The sequence below is a fragment of the Mus pahari genome, chromosome 7 (assembly GCF_900095145.1).
Source record: "Mus pahari chromosome 7, PAHARI_EIJ_v1.1, whole genome shotgun sequence".
Taxonomy (NCBI): Eukaryota; Metazoa; Chordata; class Mammalia; order Rodentia; family Muridae; genus Mus; species Mus pahari.
Window position 1 is genome coordinate 29,519,805 of NC_034596.1, and position 23,167 is coordinate 29,542,971.

A 23,167-nucleotide genomic window follows, 5' to 3' on the forward strand; every position below is an offset into this window, starting at 1 on the left:
TCCTCTCCCCTCCTCTCCCCTCCTCTCCTCTCCTCTTACCCCCCTTCCTTCCCTTTCTGTGAACTTGTCTGTCTTTCACCTTCTGTATTGACTGTTGTATGCATCCAAGACAACATGAACACAAAATGTTTGAGTTCTGCTTCTCCAGGTCTCACCAGCTCTCCTCCCTTCTTATTCCTTAAATTCAATTTATTATTGGTTATTTTATTTATTTACATTTCAAATGGTGTCCCCCTTCCCAGTTTCTCCTCCACAACCTCCCATCCCTTCCCCCCTCTCCTTTGCCTCCATGAGGGTGCTCCTACACCCACCCACCCACCTACTCCCACCTCACCCCTCTCCCATCCTCCTATGCTGGGGCATCAAGCCTCAGCACCTCTCCTCCCACTGACACAAGGTAAGGCCATCCTCTACTACATGTGTGGCTGGAACCATGGGTCCCTCCATGTGTACTCTTTGGTTGATGGTTTATTCCCTGTGAGCTCTGGGGGGGGTCTAGTTGGTTGATATTGTTGTTCTTCCTCTGGCATTGCAATCCCCTTCAGCTCCTTCAGTCATTTCCCTAGCGCTTCCATTGGGGTCCCCAGGCTCAGTCTGTTAGTTAGCTGTGAGTATCTGCATCCGTATTAGTCAAGTGCTAGCAGAGCCTCTCAAGGGACATCTATACCAGGCTCCTGTCAGCAAGTGCTTCTTAATATCAGCCAATAGTGCCCGGATTTGGTGTCTGCAGATGGGCTCTTAAGTGGATCTTTTGTGTCAAGGAAAGAGATCTGTGGAGCAGCCCTCCCTGCCCACCCCTCCCACCCCTACCCTCACCCCCACCAAAGCACAGGTGGGGCAGGCTTCAGTGGTGAAAGTAAGTTTACATCTAATTTATCCTGTTGTATCCAGCTGAACAGGCAGGCTTACGTCCTCAACACTAGACAGAGGGTTCACAGGTAAAACAAACAAGTGAACAGAACCTACACCAGGCAGCACATTCTTCCACATTTATTCAAAGAAGACAACATTCATTCCCATTGTTTTCTTACTGGACAATCTGACTTCTGGGAAGCACAACTTTGAAAGCCGGCAGTATAAGAATATAATAATGACAGGCTATGTCTTCCATACATTCAACAGCTTCTTTATAGGAAAATGGCAGTGAACTCCAAAGCACAGGAGACAGTGCTGCTTCCAGCCTATCCTAGAGTAATCTGACTGACAGAGTTCACAGCAGACACTGAGTTTCTGTCATTGGAACTTGGTAGGGGTTGGTGCACCAACCAACTCAGCCTTTTACAGAGAATATTAGGAAGCCTTGGTCAGAGATGAGAGTTTAGTCTTTAAGCTTCCAAGGACAGAGCTGAGTGAGGACTGGAGGATGCTGGGAGGCAATCCCTCTATCTGGTTTGTGTGGTGAGACTAGCCACTGCCTCAGTTAGGAGTGTGAGCCCCTGTAACAAGATCAGCAGGCAAGTTGCATAGCTTTCAGGCAGTCAACAGGAGTTGGGAGAATGAAGAGAGGACAAGTCTGGCCTCTGTGGAGTATGAGTAAGGAGGGGTTGTGTGGCAAAGCTCTTCCTGGGAAAATGCAGTACTCATCTACTCTCTGCAGATAGGGAATCCACAACAGACCAAAGTCCCAACAGAGTGAGCCAGAGAGTTTTATTGGGCTTAGCTATAGTAATATGGGCTGGGTGAGGGGTTGCTATAGGAGCAGAAATGACTCAAAAAAAAAAAAAACTGCATCAATAAAAGCTTACTCAGTTCCAGTCAGTTCTTCTAGTTTCTGCTGCTTCTGGGCAACTGATCTCAGAGTCATCTTTGCATTGTTAATACCACGTGACGAGGATAACATGACTACCACAATATTTGAGCCAAATTTGAAGCAAACTTTATTAAATACTGGATAGGAAGATGGACACTAGCCAGGGCCACCCCCAGGATTCCCAGATAATGCCACTGAATTACATTAGACAGAGGCTTATAGAGGCAAAGCCCACAAGTTTATATACTTTCTCTCCCTTTATCCAATCAGGGGTCCCTGGCTTCTGTCCATTGGTTGGGTGTAAATATCTGCATCTGAGTCTTTTAGCTGCTTGTTGGGTCTCTCGGAGGCAGCCTTGCTAGGCTCCTGTCTGCAATCATACCATAGCAACAGTAATAGTGTCAGGCCTTGCAGCTTTTCCTTAAGATAGATCCCAAGTTGGACCAGTCACTAGACTGCCTTTCCCCTCCGTCTCTTCTCCATTTTTGTTCCTGCAGTTCTTTTAGACAATTCTGGGTCAGAGTTTTTGACTGAGGGATGACAACCCCATCCCTCCACTTGGTGCCCTGTCTTTCTATTGGAGGTGGACTCTACAAGTTCCCTCTCCCCAATGTTGGGCATTTCATCTAAGGTCACTTTGAATCCCCCCAGTTCTCTGGTACTCTCTAGATGGTCCTCCCAAGTCCCACCCACTGAGGTTGCATATTTCCATTCATAATGCTGGCCCTCAGGGTTTTTCTCCTGCCCCACCCACATACATGATTAATGTTCCCCCTTTCCCCTCTCCCTCCCCTCTTCCACCAAGGTCCCTCCCTCCTTCTGCCCCCAGTGATTTCGGATTGAAGCATCCTCACTTGGGCCCTTCAGCTTGTTAACCTTCTTGAGTTCTGTGGATTGTATCCTAGGTATTCTGTACTTTTTCTTTGGCTAATATTCACTTATTAGTTAGTACATACTATGCATGTCCTTTTGGGCCTGAGTTACCTCACTCAGGATGATATTTTCTAGTTCCACCCATTTTCCTGCAAAACTCATGATGTCCTTGTTCATAATAGCTGAATAGTATTCCATTGTATAAACGAACTATATTTTCTGTATCCATTCTTCTGTTATGGGACACCTGGGTTGTTTCCAGCTCTGGCTATCACAGATAAGGCCACTATGAACATAGTGGAGTATGTGCCCTGTAGTTCATGGTAGGGCATCTTTTGAGTATATGCCCAAGAGTGGTATAGCTGGGTCTTCAGGTAGATCTATTTCCAGTTTTCTGAGGAACCTCCAAATTGACTTCCAGAGTGGTTGTATCAGTTTGCAATCCCACCAGCAGTTGAGGAGTAAACCATTCAAGCTTGTGTCAGATTCTCCAGTGCCATCTTATACTGTCTCAGTGTTGCTCTACTGCCCGGCCTTCATCAGGAAGACTTTTCTGCTTTTCATTTTTCAGCTATAGAAATCTTTTGGGCTGTTATCTTTTTCACTAGTAGCATCGCAAAACGAACACAGGATCATCTTACTCTTACTTCAGAGAAACCCAAATACAGAGCAGATAGATAATTAGAAGACTGACTTTTCCTAAGTAGCCTCTCAGAGTTTCTTTTCCTTACTTAACTGTCCTGAGTGGTTGTAAGTGTAGGGTACAAAGTCTGAGCTTGCTTTCAAGTTTGAAAGCCCACAAAAACCTACCAATCCCTGACCTAAATATCTAAGCAGCCCTACCCTCACCCGCCGAAGCCCTGTGCCCTGCTCAGATCCCTACGGACTTCTCTCCCTAGCAGAGGCAGCCACTTCTTGGGTGTTTCCCAATAAATCTCCTGTGTGAGATCTGTTGCGCAGTGTGAGTTTGTAGTGTTCCTTGGCTCCAGACTGCCAGAATACTTTTCTTCTTAGAGCTGCAATACTTCTTCTGGAGAAACCTCTCCCCTGGGAGCTTACTCTAAAACTGTATGCAGCGACTAGTGCAGCATTTATGGAGAGAAATTTACATCTTTTGAGGGTGAATGTACCAAACAATACAGGGTTATTTTGTTACCTCCAGGTGCCTGTGAGACATGGTTATATAATCACAGCATGAAGTGCTTAAATGGGCAGAAGGAATGCTATCAGGTGTAATGGAATAGGCCTGTAATTCCAGCATTCAGCAGACCGAAACAGGATTGTAAATCCAAGGCCAGCAGCATCAGCTGAAGAATGAGAGAACAATAAAGAGATGCTAAACTATCCTGTCATTCAAAACTGCAATCCTTGTTGCATAGTTAACTATGTCAGTTAGTACAAGTAATGATGCAGAGAAACTAGGCTGGTCCCTGGGCAGAGTTACTGGGTATCAGAGAGCCCATGCTGTCTTGGGGCAGGGGATGGGATGGGAGAGAACAATTAAGAAAATGGTAGAAAGCAAGCAGGTTTCATATCCAGTCATCAGGGTGAGGACCTAAGCTAATCCAGGCTGTCTGGGTTGACTAAGTGCCTTTGCCCAAGGTAGTTGACCTTTGGGGGAGGTTAAGGGGAGTTCCTGGAGGGTTAAGGGTGATTTCTAGCAAATAGGAATGAGCCTTGAGTGATCTGCTTTTTGAGTAAACAGAAACCCTGCCTTTAGGCATTAGTCATTCTATTTACCTGGCCAAAGTCCTGTTTAGGGCAGTGTCACTCTTATTGCCAAGGGGGAGGGGAGTTTGCACTGAACACTTGGCAAGGGTTGAGAAGACTTCTGCAGTTATCAAGAGCTACTCGTATCAGGGATGGGCTTTTGTTGTTGTTGTTGTTTTATTAGATATTTTCTTTTTTCTTCATTTACATTTCAAATGTTATCCCCTTTCCTAGTTTCCCCTCTGGAAAATCCCCTATCCCCTCCCCCTCCTCCTGCTCCCCAACCCTCCCGCTCCCATTCCTGGTCTTGACATGTCCCTATACTGGGACATAGAACCTTCACAGGACCTCCCATTGATGACTGACTAGGCCATCCTCTGCTACATATACACTAGAGCCACAAGTTCCACCATGTGATTTCTTTGATTGGTGGTTTAGTTCCAAGGAGCTCTGGGGGTACTGGTTAGTTCATATTGATGTTCCTCCTATGGGGCTTCAAACCTCTTCAGCTCCTTGGGTACTTTCTCTAACTCCTTCATTGAGGACCTTGTGCTCTGCCCAATGGATGATTGTGAGCATCCACTTCTGTATTTGCCAGGCACTGGCAGAGCCCCTCAGGAGACAGCTATATCAGGCTCCTGTCAGCAAGCTCTTGTTGGCATCTGCCATAGTGTCTGGGTTTGATGATTGTTTATGGGATGGATCCCCAAGCGGGACAATCTCTGGATGGTCATTCCTTCAGTCTCTTCTCCAAACGTTGTCTATAACTCCTTCCATGGGCATTTTGTTCCCCCTTCTAAGGATTCTGAGCTTCTGGGCTAATATTGACTTATCAGTGAGTGCATATCATGTGTGTTCTTTTGTGATTGGGTTACCTCACCTAGGATGATATCCTCCAGATCCATCCATTTGTCTAANAATTTCATAAATTCATTGTTTTTAATAGCTGCATAGTACTTCATTGTTTAAATGTACCACATTTTCTGTATCCACTCCTCTGCTGAGGGACATCTGGGTTCTTTCCAGCTTCTGGCTATTATAAATAAGGCTGCTATGGACATAGTGGATCATGTGTCCTTATTACATGTTGGAGCATCTTCTGTGTATATGCCCAGGAGAGGTATTGCTGGATCTTCCGGTAGAACTGTGTCCAATTTTCTGAGGGATGTTTTGATGACAAGATTTTTCTGTGCATCAAGTGAAATGTTGATTAGAAAACATTTAGACATTTTTAAATAATTATGCCTGTCAAGACATGTTTTAGGATCTGCTTGGCCTGTTATGTGACTATATAGGCTTCATTCATTTCTTTTCCTCGCAGAGGGTGGCTACGTGAACATGTCACCATTATAAAGAAGGAACAACAATATGAACTAACCAGTACCCCCTGAGCTTGTGTCTCTAGCTGCATATGTAGCAGAAGATGGCCTAATCGGCCATCATTGGGAATAGAGGCCCCTTGGTCTTGCAAATTTTATATGACCCAGCACAAGGGAAAGCCTGGGCCAAGTAGTGGGAGTGGGTGGGTAGGGGAGCAGGGGTGGGGGTGGGGTATAGGGAACTTTTGGGATAGCATTTGAAATGTAAATAAAGAAAATAATAATAAAAAAAAAAAAAGAAGAAATCAGACTTTGAGCATCTATCAACATTATTTTCCCCAAGATGACACCACAATTAAGAATTAGTGGCATTCACACCCAAATATCTTCTATTTTAAGCCCAGTTTCTTAGCACCTGCCATTCTTCCTTCAGTTTTGCAGATACAGATGATTTTTGTATCTGATCCTCGTGACAGTTGGGTGAGATACGTTCTGTGCTGAGACCTACCAAGGTCTTACAAGAACAGTATGCCACCGAAAGTATCACAGCTTGGGGGGGGGGGAGTGGGTCAGCACTGCCGTCTCCAGTGATGCCCCCCACGTGATACTCTTTTTCTTCTCTAACTTTGGGCCTCCTCTGGCCATTATGAATTTGAAAAACAAACTCTATGTTGTATTGATCTAAGCATTCACTGAATCTCCTTAGACATTACTAATACTAAAGCCAACTAACACCATTTAAATATCTAATATGCAGGCTCTTTAAGTATGCAGCCACTTACAGAGTTTGGGTAGAAGCCACCTCAGACATGAAGCCTGGTATGATGTCCCAGCTCTGCATTCTATGAGAACAGATTTTGTAGTTTGCTTTGAGACCAGAGGCCATTTGGTCCTCACCTTTTTTGATCTGTTCTGGTTATCAGTGCTGATGATTTGTAGGCTCGCTGGTACATTATTAGCTGCCCTGCCAGTTGATGGGAGGGATAAAGGAGACTACTGAAGGCTGTATGGCTCACAGGTATCTGCCATAATTACCCATGCAAGGCTGGCTTCTGGCCTTATCTACACAAAGTCCCGGCATCCCTTTCATATCTGGCTTCCTATCTATATTGAAAGTTATATGTGGTAGAGCTGAGTCTAAGTCACCGTGCATGTTATGGACTGTTTAGGTATGGTTGTTTCGGTTTGGGGTTTTTCTCTTAGGGAGGTGGGGGTGTTGTTTATCGAGTCAGTCGACTACCTAGCTGCTTGGAATTAGCTAGCAGGATGGCCTTGAACACACAGATATACTTGCCTGTGCCTCCCAAGTGCTAGGCTTGGACGTGTCTACTTCTTCATCGGGCTGTGTGGCTATTTATAAGTGAGTGGCTTTCTACATTCCAGGTATCAGATTTGGTGATAATTCTGAATTATGACAGAGCAGTGGAAGCCTTTGCAAAGGGTGGAAACCTGACCCTTGGAGGGAATTTTACTGTAGCAGTTGGGCCCCTAGGCAGGTAAGTAAAATATTCTAAACTATAAAGACAAAAACATCATAGTTTTTTCACATTAAGAAATTTAAGTTAAAATGAACACACATGATTTCTAAAGTTTCCCCCCCCCCCCACAGGGCATGCTTTCTGTTGAATTGACATAAAATTTTCCATAAGTATAGTCAAGTTTTATTAACTGATAAAGGGTATAAGTGTTCTGGAATAAATTTTTCTTAAAGTAAATCATTGAATGTGAAATGGTTGAATCTTATTGAGCAGTGTTTATAGCACTGATTTTAATTTCCTTCTCTTTTAATGAAACAGTAATCGTGCTAGAGGGTTACAATTGCATCTACTTATGGAAGTTAAACTATAAGCCATCTGAAATGTTGTACGTAAGAAGAATCTGTACTCAGCTCTCCTTTGTGGTTGAGAGGACTATCTCAGATCTCTCTCTCCAGTGTAATCCCACCAGACCATCATCCCTTCTATAGCACCTCCATGTGATGTGTCTTCCCACAGCTGCCTTCTCTTCAAGCCACATTCAAACTCTAGCTCAGCCAAGGAATGCCATGGCCCAGGAAGACAGGCCTTGTGGCTAAGTGCCAGTGATGAGCAGTCACTTTGGTTCTGCCATCTTTCGTAGGAACCTGGAAGGCAACGTGTCCCTGAGGAGCTCCGCAGCCGTCTTCACGTATTGCAAGTCCAGGGGCCTCTTTGCTGGTATTTCCCTAGAAGGAAGCTGCCTGATTGAGAGGAAAGAAACCAATCGGAAGTAAGTTCACAGAGTCACTCTGGATTTTCTGAAGCACACGCTGAGAAGATAACACTTCAAAGGTTGTCATAGTCTAAGAGTTTACAAGTAACACTTACATTGTCACTTAAATACCACAAGGTCTATATTTAAAATCTGTAAGATGAAATCAGCGTTGCTTGAGGCTGGAGGGATGTCTCAGCAGTGAAGAACACTTGATGCTCTTACAGAGGACCTAGGGTTGTTTCCCAGCACCATCATGGTGGCTCACAACCACCAGCCCTAATTCCAGTCCCAAGGGATAAGACACTTTCTTCTTACCACTGAGGGCACCAGTCAAGCATGAAGTCCACCCAGGCAAAACACATAAAATAATAATAAAGTAATTAAAATTTTTGAAAAGTAGTATAATCTTACGAAAATAAAGCTTAGACAAAATAAAGCATGATACATTTTTCTTACTAATACTTTCCAACTACCTCCTCGTTCTCCTCAGTCTTCTTTTGCCAAGTAAGATTGCAATCGTGGCATACATTCAATTGCACATGCATTTTTTCTACTTGGCATTGTAATAAGCACAACCGTAAGTTGTTGTTCAGGCAGCGTTTACTAGGTGACAATATGACATTACCATGCCTTGTAGTGAGCACAGCAAATGATACTGTGGGTCAGTCAGAAATACCTCACTATGAAAGACTTCCTCTCACCACATTCTGGGTTGTCTCCTTCCATACCAAATAGAGACCAGTTTGGATTCAAAACCCAATTTGATTTTTAAAATATTTGTTGCTATCTCAGAACTTCCTTAACCTTGTGTCTGGACAGTTTTTCTCTAATGAGTTGTAGAGATGGAACCCAGCAGACTACAGAAACACAAGCCCAAGGGGACCAGAGCCTAAGTGGCATACAGGACCCTGCCAATATGGACAGACACTCTACTGAGTTTGGAGTAAAGGCTCCTACCAGGCTCACACCAGCTTTCCCAAGAGCACATGCCATACTGCCACCTTGCCTATAAACCAGAACTAGTCTGATGAGGGAAATTAAGGTTTGCAAAAGTCATCTTAGAGAAGCAAGAGTGATATGTCTGTCCACTTCTGATTTCATAAAGTTGAGAATGCTTTTAGAAATTCCTAATTCTAGGTCTTTAGCAGTTTTCTTCCTAAACCTCAGCTAAATATTAGGTAAACTATAACAAATAATCCCTTAATGAACTGCAAATCCTCCAGTTAAATGTTTTAAAGAAATCACAAAGCTATGTATAAGACTTCTTTTTTAGAAAAACATAAAGATAAGGCTTATGAAATATGTGTACTTTATATGTTTATGGACTTCTATATAACTTGTATCTGTGTGTGTATGTGACATGCTTTTTGTATGAAGAAAAGTGCATATCAATATTTATATACATTAACCTAGAAAGTGAGCTTGGGGTAAGCCTAAGAATGAGACATGGGGTAAGACTTGTGATATATAATGTGTTTCATAAGAACGACTACACGTGTGTGTGTGAATGTGCTATATTTACCTCCAAAGCAGCTCAGTATGCTACAGAGCTGTTCTTCATTGTATATTTACTAGGTTTTACTGTCAGGACATCCGAGCTTACGACATCTTATTTGGAGATGTTCCGCAGCCAGCTCAAGCAGAAGATCTTTATGAAATTCTCAATTCCTTCACTGAGAAGTATGAAACTGAAGGGCAGCGCATCAATTTGAAGAAAGTAGCACGGGAGCAGAGGAAGGTGCTGTGGCCTGGTTTCTCGTTTCTCTCAGTGAACACAAGGGGTTCTGTCTTAGGACATCCAACTCTGATAGCAAGTTCCCAGTGATACACTGAACTTCCTTTTTGATTCATTTATGTAAAGTCTTCAGAAATGTCCTAGAGTTTTGACAGGTAGAGATTTTAAAAATAGTTTATCTTCTATAATTGAATGTCGCTTAGGATGAAGTCTGGTAACATCGGAGAACCAATCCTAGCTGTGACTTTCTTTCTTTGTTCCCTACTTTGTTCCTGTTGTTCGGAGTGAAATTGGAGTATAGAGTTTAAGTTATCACCGCCTTTCTCTGCTGACTGTTCCCTGTGTCTGTATCACTGGACTTACAGCCCCCACAAACCACATACAGTCAGAGGGGGAACGGCTCAAGTGCCAGAGTACACTAGACACCACACACACACACACACACACACACACACACACACACACACACGCACAGTCAGAGAGGAAGGAGCCCAAGTGCTAGAGTGTACCAGGTCAGCCCACTTTAGAGTCTCACATTCAGCCCTGTGTGTGTATGTGTGTGTGTGTGTGTGTGTGTGTGTGTGTGTGTGTGTGTGTGTGTGTGTATATGCATTTCTAGGAGCCCAGTTAATAAGTACAAAGGCAGAAACCTGATAAATGAACAGGTTGGAGGCAAAATCATCCTGTTCTCATAAGAGTAGATTCTTAATTGCTGTGTATTTGTTCTTGTGCCTCCCAGGCCAAAGAATTACCTCCAAAACCATCTTCAAGGCCCCAGCCAGCCCACCCACCTGTGCCCCTGAACGCTGGCTCCCAGGGTAAGTGCTGCTGTTGCAGCTTAAATATAAGAGTATTTAAATAATAATTAAGTATTAAGAAAACAGGTAACCTTTGTTATATTTTAATGTCAAATAGAAGAGCATTTAAGAGAAAAATGAAGGTTCAGCATCTTCTAATCCACGACACAGGCTCTCATACACAAGTCTTCACTGATGTAACTTGTGGAGACGTCTCTCATTAATAAGGTATTTCCTTAAATCTATAATGAGATTTATGTTTACATTTAATTGTTTTATCATACGGGGCTTGGGAAATTACTCAGCGTTTAATAACACTTGATGCTCTTGCAGAGGGAACTGTCTCCATTCCCAGCACCCGCATGGCAGCTCAAAACTTCTGTAACTCTATTTCCAGGAGTCTGGACACCCTCTTCAGGTCTCCGTGCGCAGTGCGCATGTGTGGTTCACATAACACAGGCAAAACATTCATATAGATAAAATAAAAATAAAAGAATCTTTAAAAATTCAATTTATTTTGCTGTATGTTTGTGTACATAGTTTCCATGAAGTGAACTAAGTATAGCTATGCTGAGGGCCAGCCTCAGTCATTTCGGGGTTCTCAGGAGTGGGAGGTTTGGATCGGCATGAACTCAGTCTCAGTCTCAGGCAGTGATGAAGGTGCAGGCTGACAGGTGACTCACTGCTACTCTGAAACTGCACTTGGAGACAGCTTGTCTGTCTACTGGAAGTGGTCTATTCAGGTTCCATCTCCCCACAGTTGGGCATTTTGACTAAGGTCATCCCCATTGAGTCCTGGCAGCCTCTTGTGTCCCTGGAGTTTAGAACTCTCCAGTAGTTCCCTCTGTCCCCTGCCCCACACTGCTGCATATTTTAGTTCATTCTCCTCGCCCTCTGGGCTTCTCTTCTGTCATCCCCCCCCATACCTGATCCTGTTCCCCGTTTCCCCCTCTCCCTCCCCTCTCCCACCCAAGTACCTCCCTCCCTCTGCCTCCCATGATTATTTTGTACCTCCGTCTAATGAGATTGAAGCATCCACACTTGGGCCTTCCTTCCTGTTAAGCTTAAAGTAGTCTGTGAGTTGTATCCTGGGTAGTCTGAACTTTTTGCCTAATATCCACTTAATCAGTGAGTACATACCATTTATTTCCTTTGGGGTCTGGTTACCTCACTCAGGATATTTTCTAGTTCCATCCATTTGCCTCAAAATTTGTGATATCCTCATTTTTAATAGCTGAGTAGTATTCCATTGTATAAATGTACCACATTTTCTGTATCCATTCTTTGGTTAAGGGACATCTGGGTTGTTTCAACCTTCTAGCTATTATAAATAAGGCTATTATATATAAGGCTATTATAAATAAGTATGAACATAGTGGAACTCATGTCCTTGTGATATGGTAGAGCATCTTTTGGGTATATGCCCAGGAGTAGTATAACTGGGTCCTCGGGTAGAACTATTTCCAGTTTTCTGAGGAACCGCCAGACTGATTTCCAGAGTGGTTGAACAAGCTTGCAATCCCACCAGCAATGGAGGAGTGTTCCCCTTTCTCCATATCCTCGCCAGCATCTGCTGTCCCCTGAGTTTTTGATCTTATCCATTCTGACTGGTGTGAAGTGGAATCTCAGGGTTGTTTTGATTTGCATTTCCCTGATGATTAAGGATGCTGAACATTTCTTCAGGTACTTCTCAGCCATTCAAGATTCCTCAATTGAGTATTCTTTGTTTAGATATGTACCCGATTTTTTAATTGGGTTATTTGATTTTCTGGAGTCTAACTTCTTAAGTTCTTTGTATATATTAGATATTAGCCCTCTATTAGATGTAGGGTTAGTAAAGATCAAAAATCTTTTCCCAAATGTTGCCATTTTGTCCTTTGCCTTACAGAAGCTTTTCCGTTTCATGAGGTTCCATTTGTCAGTTGTTGACCTTAGAACCTGAGCCATTGGTGTTCCGTTCTAGGAGGCAACAAAGGGCAAAATAGCCTGTGATGTTTTAGACGCTCTTGGATTCCCCTGGATTCCCATGCTTAGCTTGGGGGTTTTGTTAGCGAGTCTTTGACTCTTAGAGAGATCATTATTACCCCCAAGTGGCATAACATCATTTAAACTATAAATATCTGTGTGTGTCTGTGTTTGTGTGTGTGTGTGTGTGTGTGTGTGTGTGTTGTGTGTGTAAACCCAAAATAGTATATTTCCCTCTGGCACCAACATCCTCGGTGTTATTTAACCTTCCTCTGTTCCTCTCCCTTCTCCATTTCGTTCTCTCTTGAACCCCATTTTCTTATGTTCCCCTTCATAGCACCCTAGCCCCCCTGTCTCACTCTCTAGAGCTCTTTCTCCTCCATCCCCTAGTCCCTTTTCATCTCCCTGGTTTAAGAGTATTTCTCGCTAGGTTCTGTACTCACATGTCAGAATTCACAAATGAGGGAAACCGTGTGGCATTTGTCTTTCTGGGTACGGGCTACCTCATTCCATATGTTCAGTTGCAAATTTTGTGAGTTCACTTATTCCTGGGAATATGCCAAAGAGTAGCATAGCTGGGTCATGTGGTAGATCTACATTGGGCTTTTTTGATAAGTCTCCACACTGATTGGCATAGCGGCTATACCAGTTTTCAGTTCTACCAACAGAGATCAAGGGGCCCCTTTCTCCAAATCCTCTCTAGCATTTGTTGCCAGTTGTTTTCTTGATCTTGACCTTTCTTCCTGTGTTAGACGAAATATCAAAATTGTTTTAATTGTGTTTTTCTAATTATTATGTGCCGCGCCCCCCGACCTCCGTCCCACAGAGGTGGGGCAAAGATGACACATACACCAAGGCAGGGTTTGAGCAGCTTCCACAGCTTCCCACTGCAGCTTCCTTTATTCTCTCTACAGCTCACCCCAGCTCTCTACAGCAGTTCAGCTTCTCTTCCCTCTGCTCCTCAGCTCTCACTCTTTATTCTGGGATCGCCCAATTTATCCCCTTCCACCCTCTGCACTCGTCTCTCATCACTCATCATCCAATCAGCATTCAGCACGCTCTATACGGGAGCCATGCACACAGACAGGGTGGGTGTTGATAGGCCAGTGACTCAATATCATGCTGTATGACACTATATGTCAGGCAGGCAGCGCGTAATCACTCAGGTGCGCATAATCAGGTTTTTGGTAAACAAGAAGGGAATCACGGGGCTTGGCAGTGAACCAGGGTGCCGTCTTGGCTCACAAGGCCGCAGCCACGGCCACACCTGCTTCCCACAATTAAGAATGTTGAACACCTAAAGATATTTCTTGACCATTATCTTTACTTCTTCTTTTGAGAACTTTTTGTTCTCATCCTTAGGCTATTTTTAATGTATAGTTTGTTATCTTTATTCTTTATTTTTTGAGTTCTTCCTTTATTCTAGATATTAACTGTCCGCAGGATGCTCAGCTAGTGTCCTTTCCACTCTGCAGGCTTTCTCTTGATTGTTACTTTGTTGTACAGATACTCTTTTGGTTCCAGGAGATCACGGTTGTCAATGGGTGACCTTAACTCCCGGGTCAGTGCAGTCCTAGGCAGGGAGTCCTTCCTTGCACAGGCATCTCCTAGGCCCTGCCTGCATTTTATTCTAGCAGCATCAGCTCTCATTGAAGGCTTTGATGCATTCGAAGTTCCTTTCTGTGCAGCGTGGTAGACACAGGTCTAATCACATTCTTCCACATGTGGGCATCCAATTTTTACCACAATATTTGTTGAAGAAACTGACTTTTTTCTTTTCTTTTTCTTTTTTTGTTAATATTTTATTTTATTTTATTTTATTTTTGAGACAGGGTTTCTCTGTATAGCCCTGGCTGTCCTGGAACTCACTTTGTAGACCAGGCTGGCCTCGAACTCAGAAATCCGCCTGCCTCCGTCTCCCGAGTGCTGGGATTAAAGGCGTGCGCCACCACGCCCAGCAGAAGCTGTCTTTTTTCCAGTGTGTTTTTTGGTATCTTTCTCAAATATGAGATAGACATGATCATGTACACACATATTTAGGTCACTGTTTAGTTTAGTTTAGTTTCGTGTCAGTTCTTGTGCTGGTACCACGCTGTCTTTATCTCTGTATCTCGCGACTATAGCTTGAAACCCAGTAGGGTTATTCTTCAGTCTTTCTGCTCTGTGTGACTTAGGACCTTCTTTTTTTCTAATTTCTATGAAGAATGCAATATGGATTTTGATTGCCTTGAATCAAAAGTAATCTGTAAATTGCTTTTCGCTGGATGGTCATTTTTTTCAATATTAATTCTACCAGTCCATGAGTGTGGAGGTCTTTCTGATGTGTTCATCTGTCTCTTTCTCTAGAGATCTAAAGTTTTCATTGTGGGAGGTCTTTTACCTTCTTAACTGGGTTTATTCCTAGGTATTTTGTTTATTTTAATTATTTCATCCTATCTTACATGTATTGATGTTTTTTTTATCTGCAAGTAAGTGTATATGACACATGTGGACAGTTGCCCAAGGAGACCAGAAGAGGGTGTTAGACTCCTGAGAAGAGAGGGAACAGACAGTTGTCAGCTGCCATGTGCAAACTGGGGGTCAAGCTCAGGTCTTCTGGACTAGCTAGCACTTTAACCTCTCAGCCATCTCCCCATCTTCTTTTCTTTCATTCATTTTTTCTTTTTTCTCTTTTCTTTTCTTTTTTTTGGGGGGGGGTGGGTTAGAGATGGGGAGTGAATTGGGTGGTGGGTTTCTTTAGTTGTTGTAGTTTTGGTTTTTATTTGGTTTTGCTTTTGTTTTTTCCCTGAGGCTCATTTGAACAGGAGTGTTTCTATGGTCTCTGTTAGGATATGTGTTACTAGTATCTAGAAAGGCTACTACTTTTTGTTAGGTGATTTTTGTATCTTAACACTTCATTGAAAGTGTTGATCATTTCTAGAAGTTTTCTGGTGGAATTTGGGGGATTTCTTAATGTGTAATATCAAATCATCTATAAGGAGGGATAATTTGACTTATTTTTCTATTTGTATCCCTTTAATTTCCTTCTCTTTGTTTTATTGCTCTAGCTAGGTTCCAAGTGATATATTGAAAAGAAGTGGAGATAGTGGACAAACCTGGTTCAATCCTAATTTTAATGAGGTTTCTTCAAGTTTTCTACATTTGGGTGATATTGGCTCTAGGTTTGTCGTGTATAACTTTGATTAGGTTCAGGTATGTGCCATCCTCCTGCCCTATTATAAATCATGTTGGTTTTTGTCAAGGTCTTATTTTTGAGATGATTGTGTGATTTTTGTCTTTAAGTTCCTTAATATGATTTATTACATTTATTTACTTAACTATATTGAGCAATTCCTACATCTCAGGGACAAGGACAACCTGATTGTTCTGGATAACCTTTTTATATAATTCTGTAATTGTTTTGCAAATATATATATATATATATATATATATATATATATATATAGTGGCCTATCATCTTCTTTTGTGTTGTGTCCTTATTTAATTTGGGTATTATAGTAATATGTGCTGTGTAGAAGGAGTTTGAAAGTGTTCCTTTTGTCTCTTGTTTTGAATAATTTAAGAAATATTGGTTGTAGATCTTCTTTGAAAGTCTGGTAGACTAGTGTGACGAATCCATCTAGCCTTGAAGTTTGTTTGTGTGTTTGTTTGTTTAATCCAGAAGGCTTTCACTATTATTTTTATATCCTTTTTTGGTTATGTGTTTGTTTAGGCTCTTGGTCTCTTCTTGGTTTAATATTTTCATGTAATCTGGATTTCTTTGGCATCTGTTGAAATATTTCCCTATTCATCTCTGATTTATTGATTTGGGTTATCTCTTCTTTCTTTTGACTAATTGGGTTTGTCAATGGTATTTATCTTCTCAAAAACCAGATCTTAGATTTATTGATTGTTTGTATTATTTTATTTGTTTCTATTTAATTGGTTTATGCTCTGGTTTGGGGTTTTGTTTATTTGGTTTGTTGGCTGGTTTGGTTTGGCTTTGGCTTTTCAAAACACAGTTTCTCTGTGTAGCCTGGGCTGTCCAGAAACTCACCTTGTAGACTAGGCTGGCCTTCAACTCAGATCAGCCTGCCTCTGCCTGACAAGTACTAGGTTCAAGAATAGGCCACCACTGCCTGGCTTATGCCCTGGTTTTTAATATTTCTTGTCATCTATTGGATTTAAGTTAATTTATTCTTCCTTTTCCAAATTTTTGAGTTGCATCATTACAACAGCTATTTGTATTTTTCATGATACTTTGAGGTGGGCACTTAGAGCTATAAATTTCCCTTAGGACTGATTTTCTTTTATATTGTCTTTCAAATTAATTAAAATATAATCACATTACCCCTCCGCATTATTTCCTCCTTGCCCTCCACTCCCTTTCAAAGGTATGGGCTCTTACTTTTTTATCATTATTGCTATATATATGCAAATAAATATGGAAATGCAGCCTGCTGAGTCTGACTTAGGCTGTTCATCTCTGTGGAAGACTGCTCTCTCAGTACCCATTAACTGTCCATAGCTCTTCAGGCAGAGATTGTGCCTGTGTGATTTCCTCATCCACACTGACATTTCTTTGATGTTATCATTTTCTGGTCTTATCATCATTTTTCTGGTCTTTTTAAGTAGAAATATTGAGATTTTGTGGGTATTCTTTCCGGTCCTATCTAGAAGACACAATATTACAGCATATGTCTTGGGTTTTTTGGCTCTTATAATCTTTCCGCTTCCACTTTCACAATGTTCTCTGAGCTGTAGGTATAGAAGATGTCTTGTAAATGTATCAGTAAGTGCTAAGCATTCCATAGTGATCTTTTCTCTTGAGTTTTGACAAATTGTGGGTTCCTGTCTTCTACAGCAAAAGAACTATACTTCCCTGTGAATATAAGGATAAGTATTTAGAATACATCCTTTTTTATTAAAGTGATCATAGTAGGTTCTCCTCTGAGATTTGTGATCACACAAACAACAGGTAGTCAGGTCACCAGGTTTACAATCCTAGTCATGAACTCCCCCTTATTGAATAGGTCTTAACTCCAGTTAAACAGCTATTGCTTCCACCAAACATGTGTCTGGCCTTGCTGATCAGGGCTGTTTTTAATGTGTCCCAGGGGGCTTTGCTGTGTTCTGTTTAATTTTTATTTAGTTCCAGGATTTTACATTTTTCTTTGACCCCATGTATCATTAGATAATGTGTAGTTTCATTTCCAGGAGTTTGTGAAAGTACTAGAGGTTCATTTGCTGTTGTTTTTTGAAAGGTTTGTTGTGTTGTGCCCAGATCAGATACAATAAGTTATTTCAGTTTTTGAACTTCTTAAGATTTGTTTTATGTCCCAGTATGTGGTCTACTTCAGAGCTTCCATGTGCTGCTAGATAGAGAGTATATTCTTTGTTTTTGGATTGAATATTCTGTAGATCTCTATTAAGTCCATTTTATATATGGTGTTGTTTAATTCTGATGTTTCCTGTTTATTCTTTGTGTGTGTGGCCTGTTTGGGGAGGGTGGAATTAGGTACTAAAATCACGTACTATTAATGAGTTGGAGTTAATCTATTTCTTTAATTCCAACTTTACTCTTTTCATAAAATTGGGTATTCTAGAGTTTCATACACACAGACACACACACACACACACACACACACACACACACACACACACAAATATAGGTGGTAATTATGCCCATGATAAAAATGCAGTGTTCTTCTTTTTCTCTTCAGATTAATTTGTTTAAAGTCTGTTTTGTCAGGTATTAGAATAGTGACCTCTCAAATTGCTTTCTGGTCCCATTTGCCTGGCATATTTTTTCAGTCCTATCCTTTTAAGGTAGTGTGTATCTTTGAAGGTAAGATGAATTTCTTGTACACAACAGACAAGTGGATTTTCTTTCTTAATCTGTTCAACTGACCTATGTCTTTTGATTAGAAAGTTGAGGCCATTAGTGTTTGGAGTTACTATTAAAAGGTGTGTATTGCTTGCTGTCATTTTGTTGGTAGTGGTTTTCCCTATTTGTGTTCTTAGTCATATTTTGTGTTTCTTTTGTCTTGTTGGATTTTTTTGGTTTGTTTTATTGTTGTTGCTGTTGTTGTTTGGGGGGGTTGTTTGCTTTTGTTTGTTTTGTTTTGTTTTTAGATTTCTCTCCTGGTAGAGTAGTCTGATGGTTCCTGTTTCCATTTCAGAGTTGAGAAAATCTTAGTTGGTGTATGTCTGTCTAATATCTGGTAATCTTCCCAAAGTTATTTCTATTCAGTTTCTTCAAGTGGGTTCTTTTAAGGTACCTGTATTTTCCCTCATGTGCTGATTGCGTTTTCTGTGTTTTTCTATTTATGAATTTCATGGTGTTTTTGTGTCCTCAGAATGCATGGGTCTGCCAGGGCATATGGAGAGGAGGCAATTCCAGACCTCTAGTGCATGGAGGAGTTCCTCAGAGCCAGCTCAGTTGAGAGCATGAGAATATGGTTTGAATGTTGAAAGTGGGTGCCCCGTATTCTTTCTGCTGGGAAGGCCTGTTGATATTCTTTAGTCAGCTGTAGTGGGACTCAGCTCACTGTGGTCTGTAGACTCTAATTGAGAAGGAGAAATGTGATTATTTAATTCAAATAATAGGTATTCATAATATGTTGTAAGCATATGCCTTATGACTATTTAAATTCATCTTGAACTTCAGATATCTATCAGAAGCTGTACAGGGGCTCATCTGTGTGAATTCTGAATGTTTAGAGATCCCTAGGTGGGCCTGTATCCTTTCTTGCTAAGGTTTCTTTGGGTGCTTCCGGAAGAGATGTGTATAGACCATGAACTAGTATCAGGCACTTCAGCTACTTATACCTTGTACATGGTCTTTTGTACAGGTTTGGGCATCTCTCAGTTTACAGCCTGACCCAGTAGTGTAAACCTTTAACAAGGTCAGGATTTGATGGTTTTGTGTGTTTTATATACTGTAGTAAGCTTTTAAATATCATCCCTACCATTTTATTTTTATTTTAACAGGTAATAGAAATGAATATAAGCTATATCCTGAGCTTTCTAGCTATCATGAGAAAACTGGTAAGTAAAAAGCTATTAAAAATTACTTATAGCCACCCTATTACAATCACATAATTTCCAGTTAATTTGATGGATTATGAAAATATCTTGGAAGTGTTCATAACTCTGAGATTTTTTTTAAAGTAACTTTAATTGTAAATATTCCTTAGTGACAAATGACATGCTTTTGGTCTCTGATAGGGTTTGAGAGACCAGGAGAGACTGTGCGGGACCAAGCATTGCTGTTTAGAGCCCATGGCTTTGTAGTAAAACTGTTTCTCCACTTGTTTTCCTTAAATATTCCTTAGAAATTTATCTTGAAAGAATTAAGCACCTTTTTAAAAGTGAGTTGAGAGCCAGGCGCACGCCTTTAATCCCAGCACTTGGGAGGGGCAGAAGCAGGCAAATTTCTGAGTTCGAGGCCAGCCTGGTCTATAGAGTGAGTTCCAGGACAGCCAAGGCTACACAGAGAAACCCTGTCTTGGAAAACAAAAACAAAACAAAACAAAAGTGAATTGAGTTGAATATACTAAGGCCAAAGATTAAACAACTATTAATTTAATGTTCTAAATTTGCCATTGAAGTCATCAAATTATATGCTCCTGAATTTATAAACTATTGAGAAATTAGCTATTTTGTATAAATATAAGTAATATTGTCTAGAAATAATTTGTAAAACACATGAAACCCAAGAAGAATAAAGACCAAAATGTGGACACTTCTCCCGTTCTTAGAATTGGGAACAAAACTCCCACGGAAGGGGTTACAGAGACAAAGTTTGGAACTGAGACGAAAGGATGGACCATTCAAAAACTGCCTCACCCAGGGGTCCATCCCATAATCAGCCACCAAACGCAGACACTATTGCATACACCAGCAAGATTTTGCTGAAAGGACCCTGCTATAGCTGTCTCTTGTGAGGCTATGCCAGTGCCTGGCAAACAAGGAAGTGGATGCTCACATCCGATGGAACACAGGGCCCCCAATAGAGGAGCTAGAGAAAGTACCCAAGGAGCTGAAGGGGGCTGCAACCCTATAGGTGGAACAACAATATGAACTAACCAGCACCCCCAGAGCTCGTGTCTCTAGCTGCATATGTAGCAGAAGATGGCCTAGTCAGTCATCATTGGGAAGAGAGGCCCCTTGGTCTTGCAAACTTTATATGCCCCAGTACAGGGGAATACCAGGGCCAAGAAGTGGGAGTGGGTGGGTAGGGGAGCAGGGGGTAGGGTATAGGGGACTTTGGGGATAGCATTTAAAATGTAAATGAAATAAATACCTAATAAAAATTGGGGGGAAAATGAAATATCATAAAGAACAAATAAAAGTATTTTAAATGTCTTTCCTGGTGAACCTGGTACTTTTGGCTTTTCCTGGCTTAGCTGAGCCCTGCTGTTCTCGGATTTCATGTTTCCTTCTGTGACCCCATGGCTCTGGTTCCATTGTAAGACAGTGTACACAACATGTAGCATTTGTGGAGGCCAAAAGACAACTTGTAGGAATCAGTTCTCTCCTTCTATCATGTGGATCCTAGGGATCTCTCTCGGGTCCTTCATCATTCAAGGGAGAGAATCCTAAGGTTAACATGTGAACATTGACAGATTGTATAGTGGGGTTTCTGACACCCTTTGGGGAGCCAAAAATCAAACCCTAACTGATCAATTTCCCATACTTCAACTTCTATCCTAAAATATTTATAATTTGATTATATTTTCTTGTTTTAGGCAGTTTGAATCAGCCAATAGAAGTGACTGCATTATACTCTTTTGAAGGACAACAGCCAGGGGACTTGAATTTTCAAGCAGGAGACAGAATCATAGTTATATCAAAGACCGACTCAAATTTTGATTGGTGGGAAGGAAAACTTCGAGGTCAAACTGGAATTTTCCCAGCCAACTATGTAACTATGAATTAAAGTTCATGCTATTTTGTTATTTGATAATTTAATTACAGAAAAATATTTCTACACAGACAGGATTCACTATTTACTTCAAACTGTTTAAACACACCCTTGTTCTGCAGATGTTTTTATCCAGTTGTAAAATATTTTCTCCGCATATAAATAAATGGTTAAATTAACATGCGGCTAAGCACTTTGTGTTCACTCAATCAGATAACTGTTCTATAGTTACCATCAACAGGTTTTATGGACGTGATGCTTTGGTGTTCATCAGACTACCCACTGACCCTGGAATCTGACGGCTCTCTATCTCTGTTTTGGTATAAACAAAGCTTGTCTGGGAAGGAATACCGCTCACTTTTATATGAACATGGGTCAACTTCTGAACATCTATCTGGGTGCAGTTTGTTCTTTTCATTTAACAAGGATTAAATGATTAAATGAGCTTGTGAACATAACAAATAGGAGGCTCGCACAAAGGACAGGGGCCTCAGAGTCTTCAACAGGGAGGTCTGTGTCCGACCTCCTACCCTACTGTGTTCTGTCATCCGTTCTCCCAAGACAAACCATAGAAACTAGAGATTCTCTTCCACAGGAGTTACAGAAACTAGAACCTCTTCTTCTGAAAGCAAGCTTCATGCCTAGAAATAGCAATCTTCCCCCGTTCTTCCACCTTTCCATCTTGGAGCTAACCATAAGGAAATTCTCTGACATGCTTTGCCTGATAAATCATAAAAGCCAGGCACAGGCAGGGAGTATCAGGTATGGCCGTTTGCCAGTTGCAGTTACGCATAGCTGTCCATTCATCATGGAACTTAAGGATAAATCAGTCTGTAGGCTCCCATAAAAGGTGTCCCATAAAATAATGATCAAATATATTTCTTTTACTTCTCCCCTGCATGCTTGTCGTTTGGGAATGGGTATCATCATGGCCATGGGCATCATTGTCGTTTGGGAATGGGTATTATGATGGCCATGGGCATCATTGTCGTTTGGGGATGGGTATCATCATGACATTATGGAACTGGCAGAAAACGGGTTACTTCCTTTCTTCCTCTGAAGTGAGCAAGATCAAATCATCTTACAGAGTGCAGGGAATACTTGCCCTGTACAAGAAATGTACAGATTTTAGTTAATTTGTAAGCCTCAAACCAGCCTTCATGACTGATCTTGAACAATTTACCTAACCTCTATGCCTCAGTTTGCCCACTGCTGATGATTGCATAAATGCTTAGAACAGTGCTAAGCACATGAAGAAATCATGAAACATTAGCAACTAATGTGATATATCCTTACATGACAAAGAATCCTGCCTTTCCTAGTGACCACTCGGCTTGCCCACATAAGACACAGTAAAAGGGAAGAGGCCCTTATGGTGGGGATGTGAAGGAAGATATATTCTGAGTGGATTTAATTACTCCACAATGATGATGTTATGGTTTGTATATGCTCAACCCAAGGAGTAGCACTATTAAAAGGTGTGGCCCTGTTGGAGTAGGTGTGACCTTGTTGGAGTAGGTGTGGCCCTGTTGGAGTAGGTGTGTCACTGTGGGTATGGGCTTTAAGATCCTCATCCTAGCTGCCTGAAAGTCCATATTCTGCTAGCATCCTTCAGATGAAGATGTAGAACTCTCAGCTCCTCCGGCACCATGCCCGTAGATGCTGCCATGTTCCTGCCTTGATGATAACGGACTGAACCTCTGAACCTGTAAGTCAGCCCCAATTAAATGTTGTCCTTAAAAGAGCTGCCTTGATCATGGTGTCTGCTCACAGCAGTAAAACCCTAACTAAGGTACCAGGAGTGGGGTATTGCTGTGATAGACTTGACCATGTTTTTGTTTGGAAGAATGTGGGTTTTGGGACTTTGGATTTGGAAAG

The 23,167-nt window shown here is 41.5% G+C and overlaps 1 protein-coding gene across 1 annotated transcript in view; it reads left to right on the forward strand.

The window, feature by feature from the left end:
* Positions 1–21,473, forward strand: part of Sh3yl1 (SH3 and SYLF domain containing 1) — a 38,857-nt gene extending 17,384 nt beyond the window's left edge. The window contains exons 5-10 of the mRNA XM_021202122.1: positions 7,036–7,148; positions 7,771–7,899; positions 9,460–9,622; positions 10,359–10,437; positions 19,354–19,410; positions 21,114–21,473. Of these exons, the coding sequence (XP_021057781.1) occupies positions 7,036–7,148; positions 7,771–7,899; positions 9,460–9,622; positions 10,359–10,437; positions 19,354–19,410; positions 21,114–21,304 (732 nt within the window). The 3' untranslated portion in view covers positions 21,305–21,473. The remainder of the gene's footprint in view (positions 1–7,035; positions 7,149–7,770; positions 7,900–9,459; positions 9,623–10,358; positions 10,438–19,353; positions 19,411–21,113) is intronic.
* Positions 21,474–23,167: the final 1,694 nt, after the last annotated feature.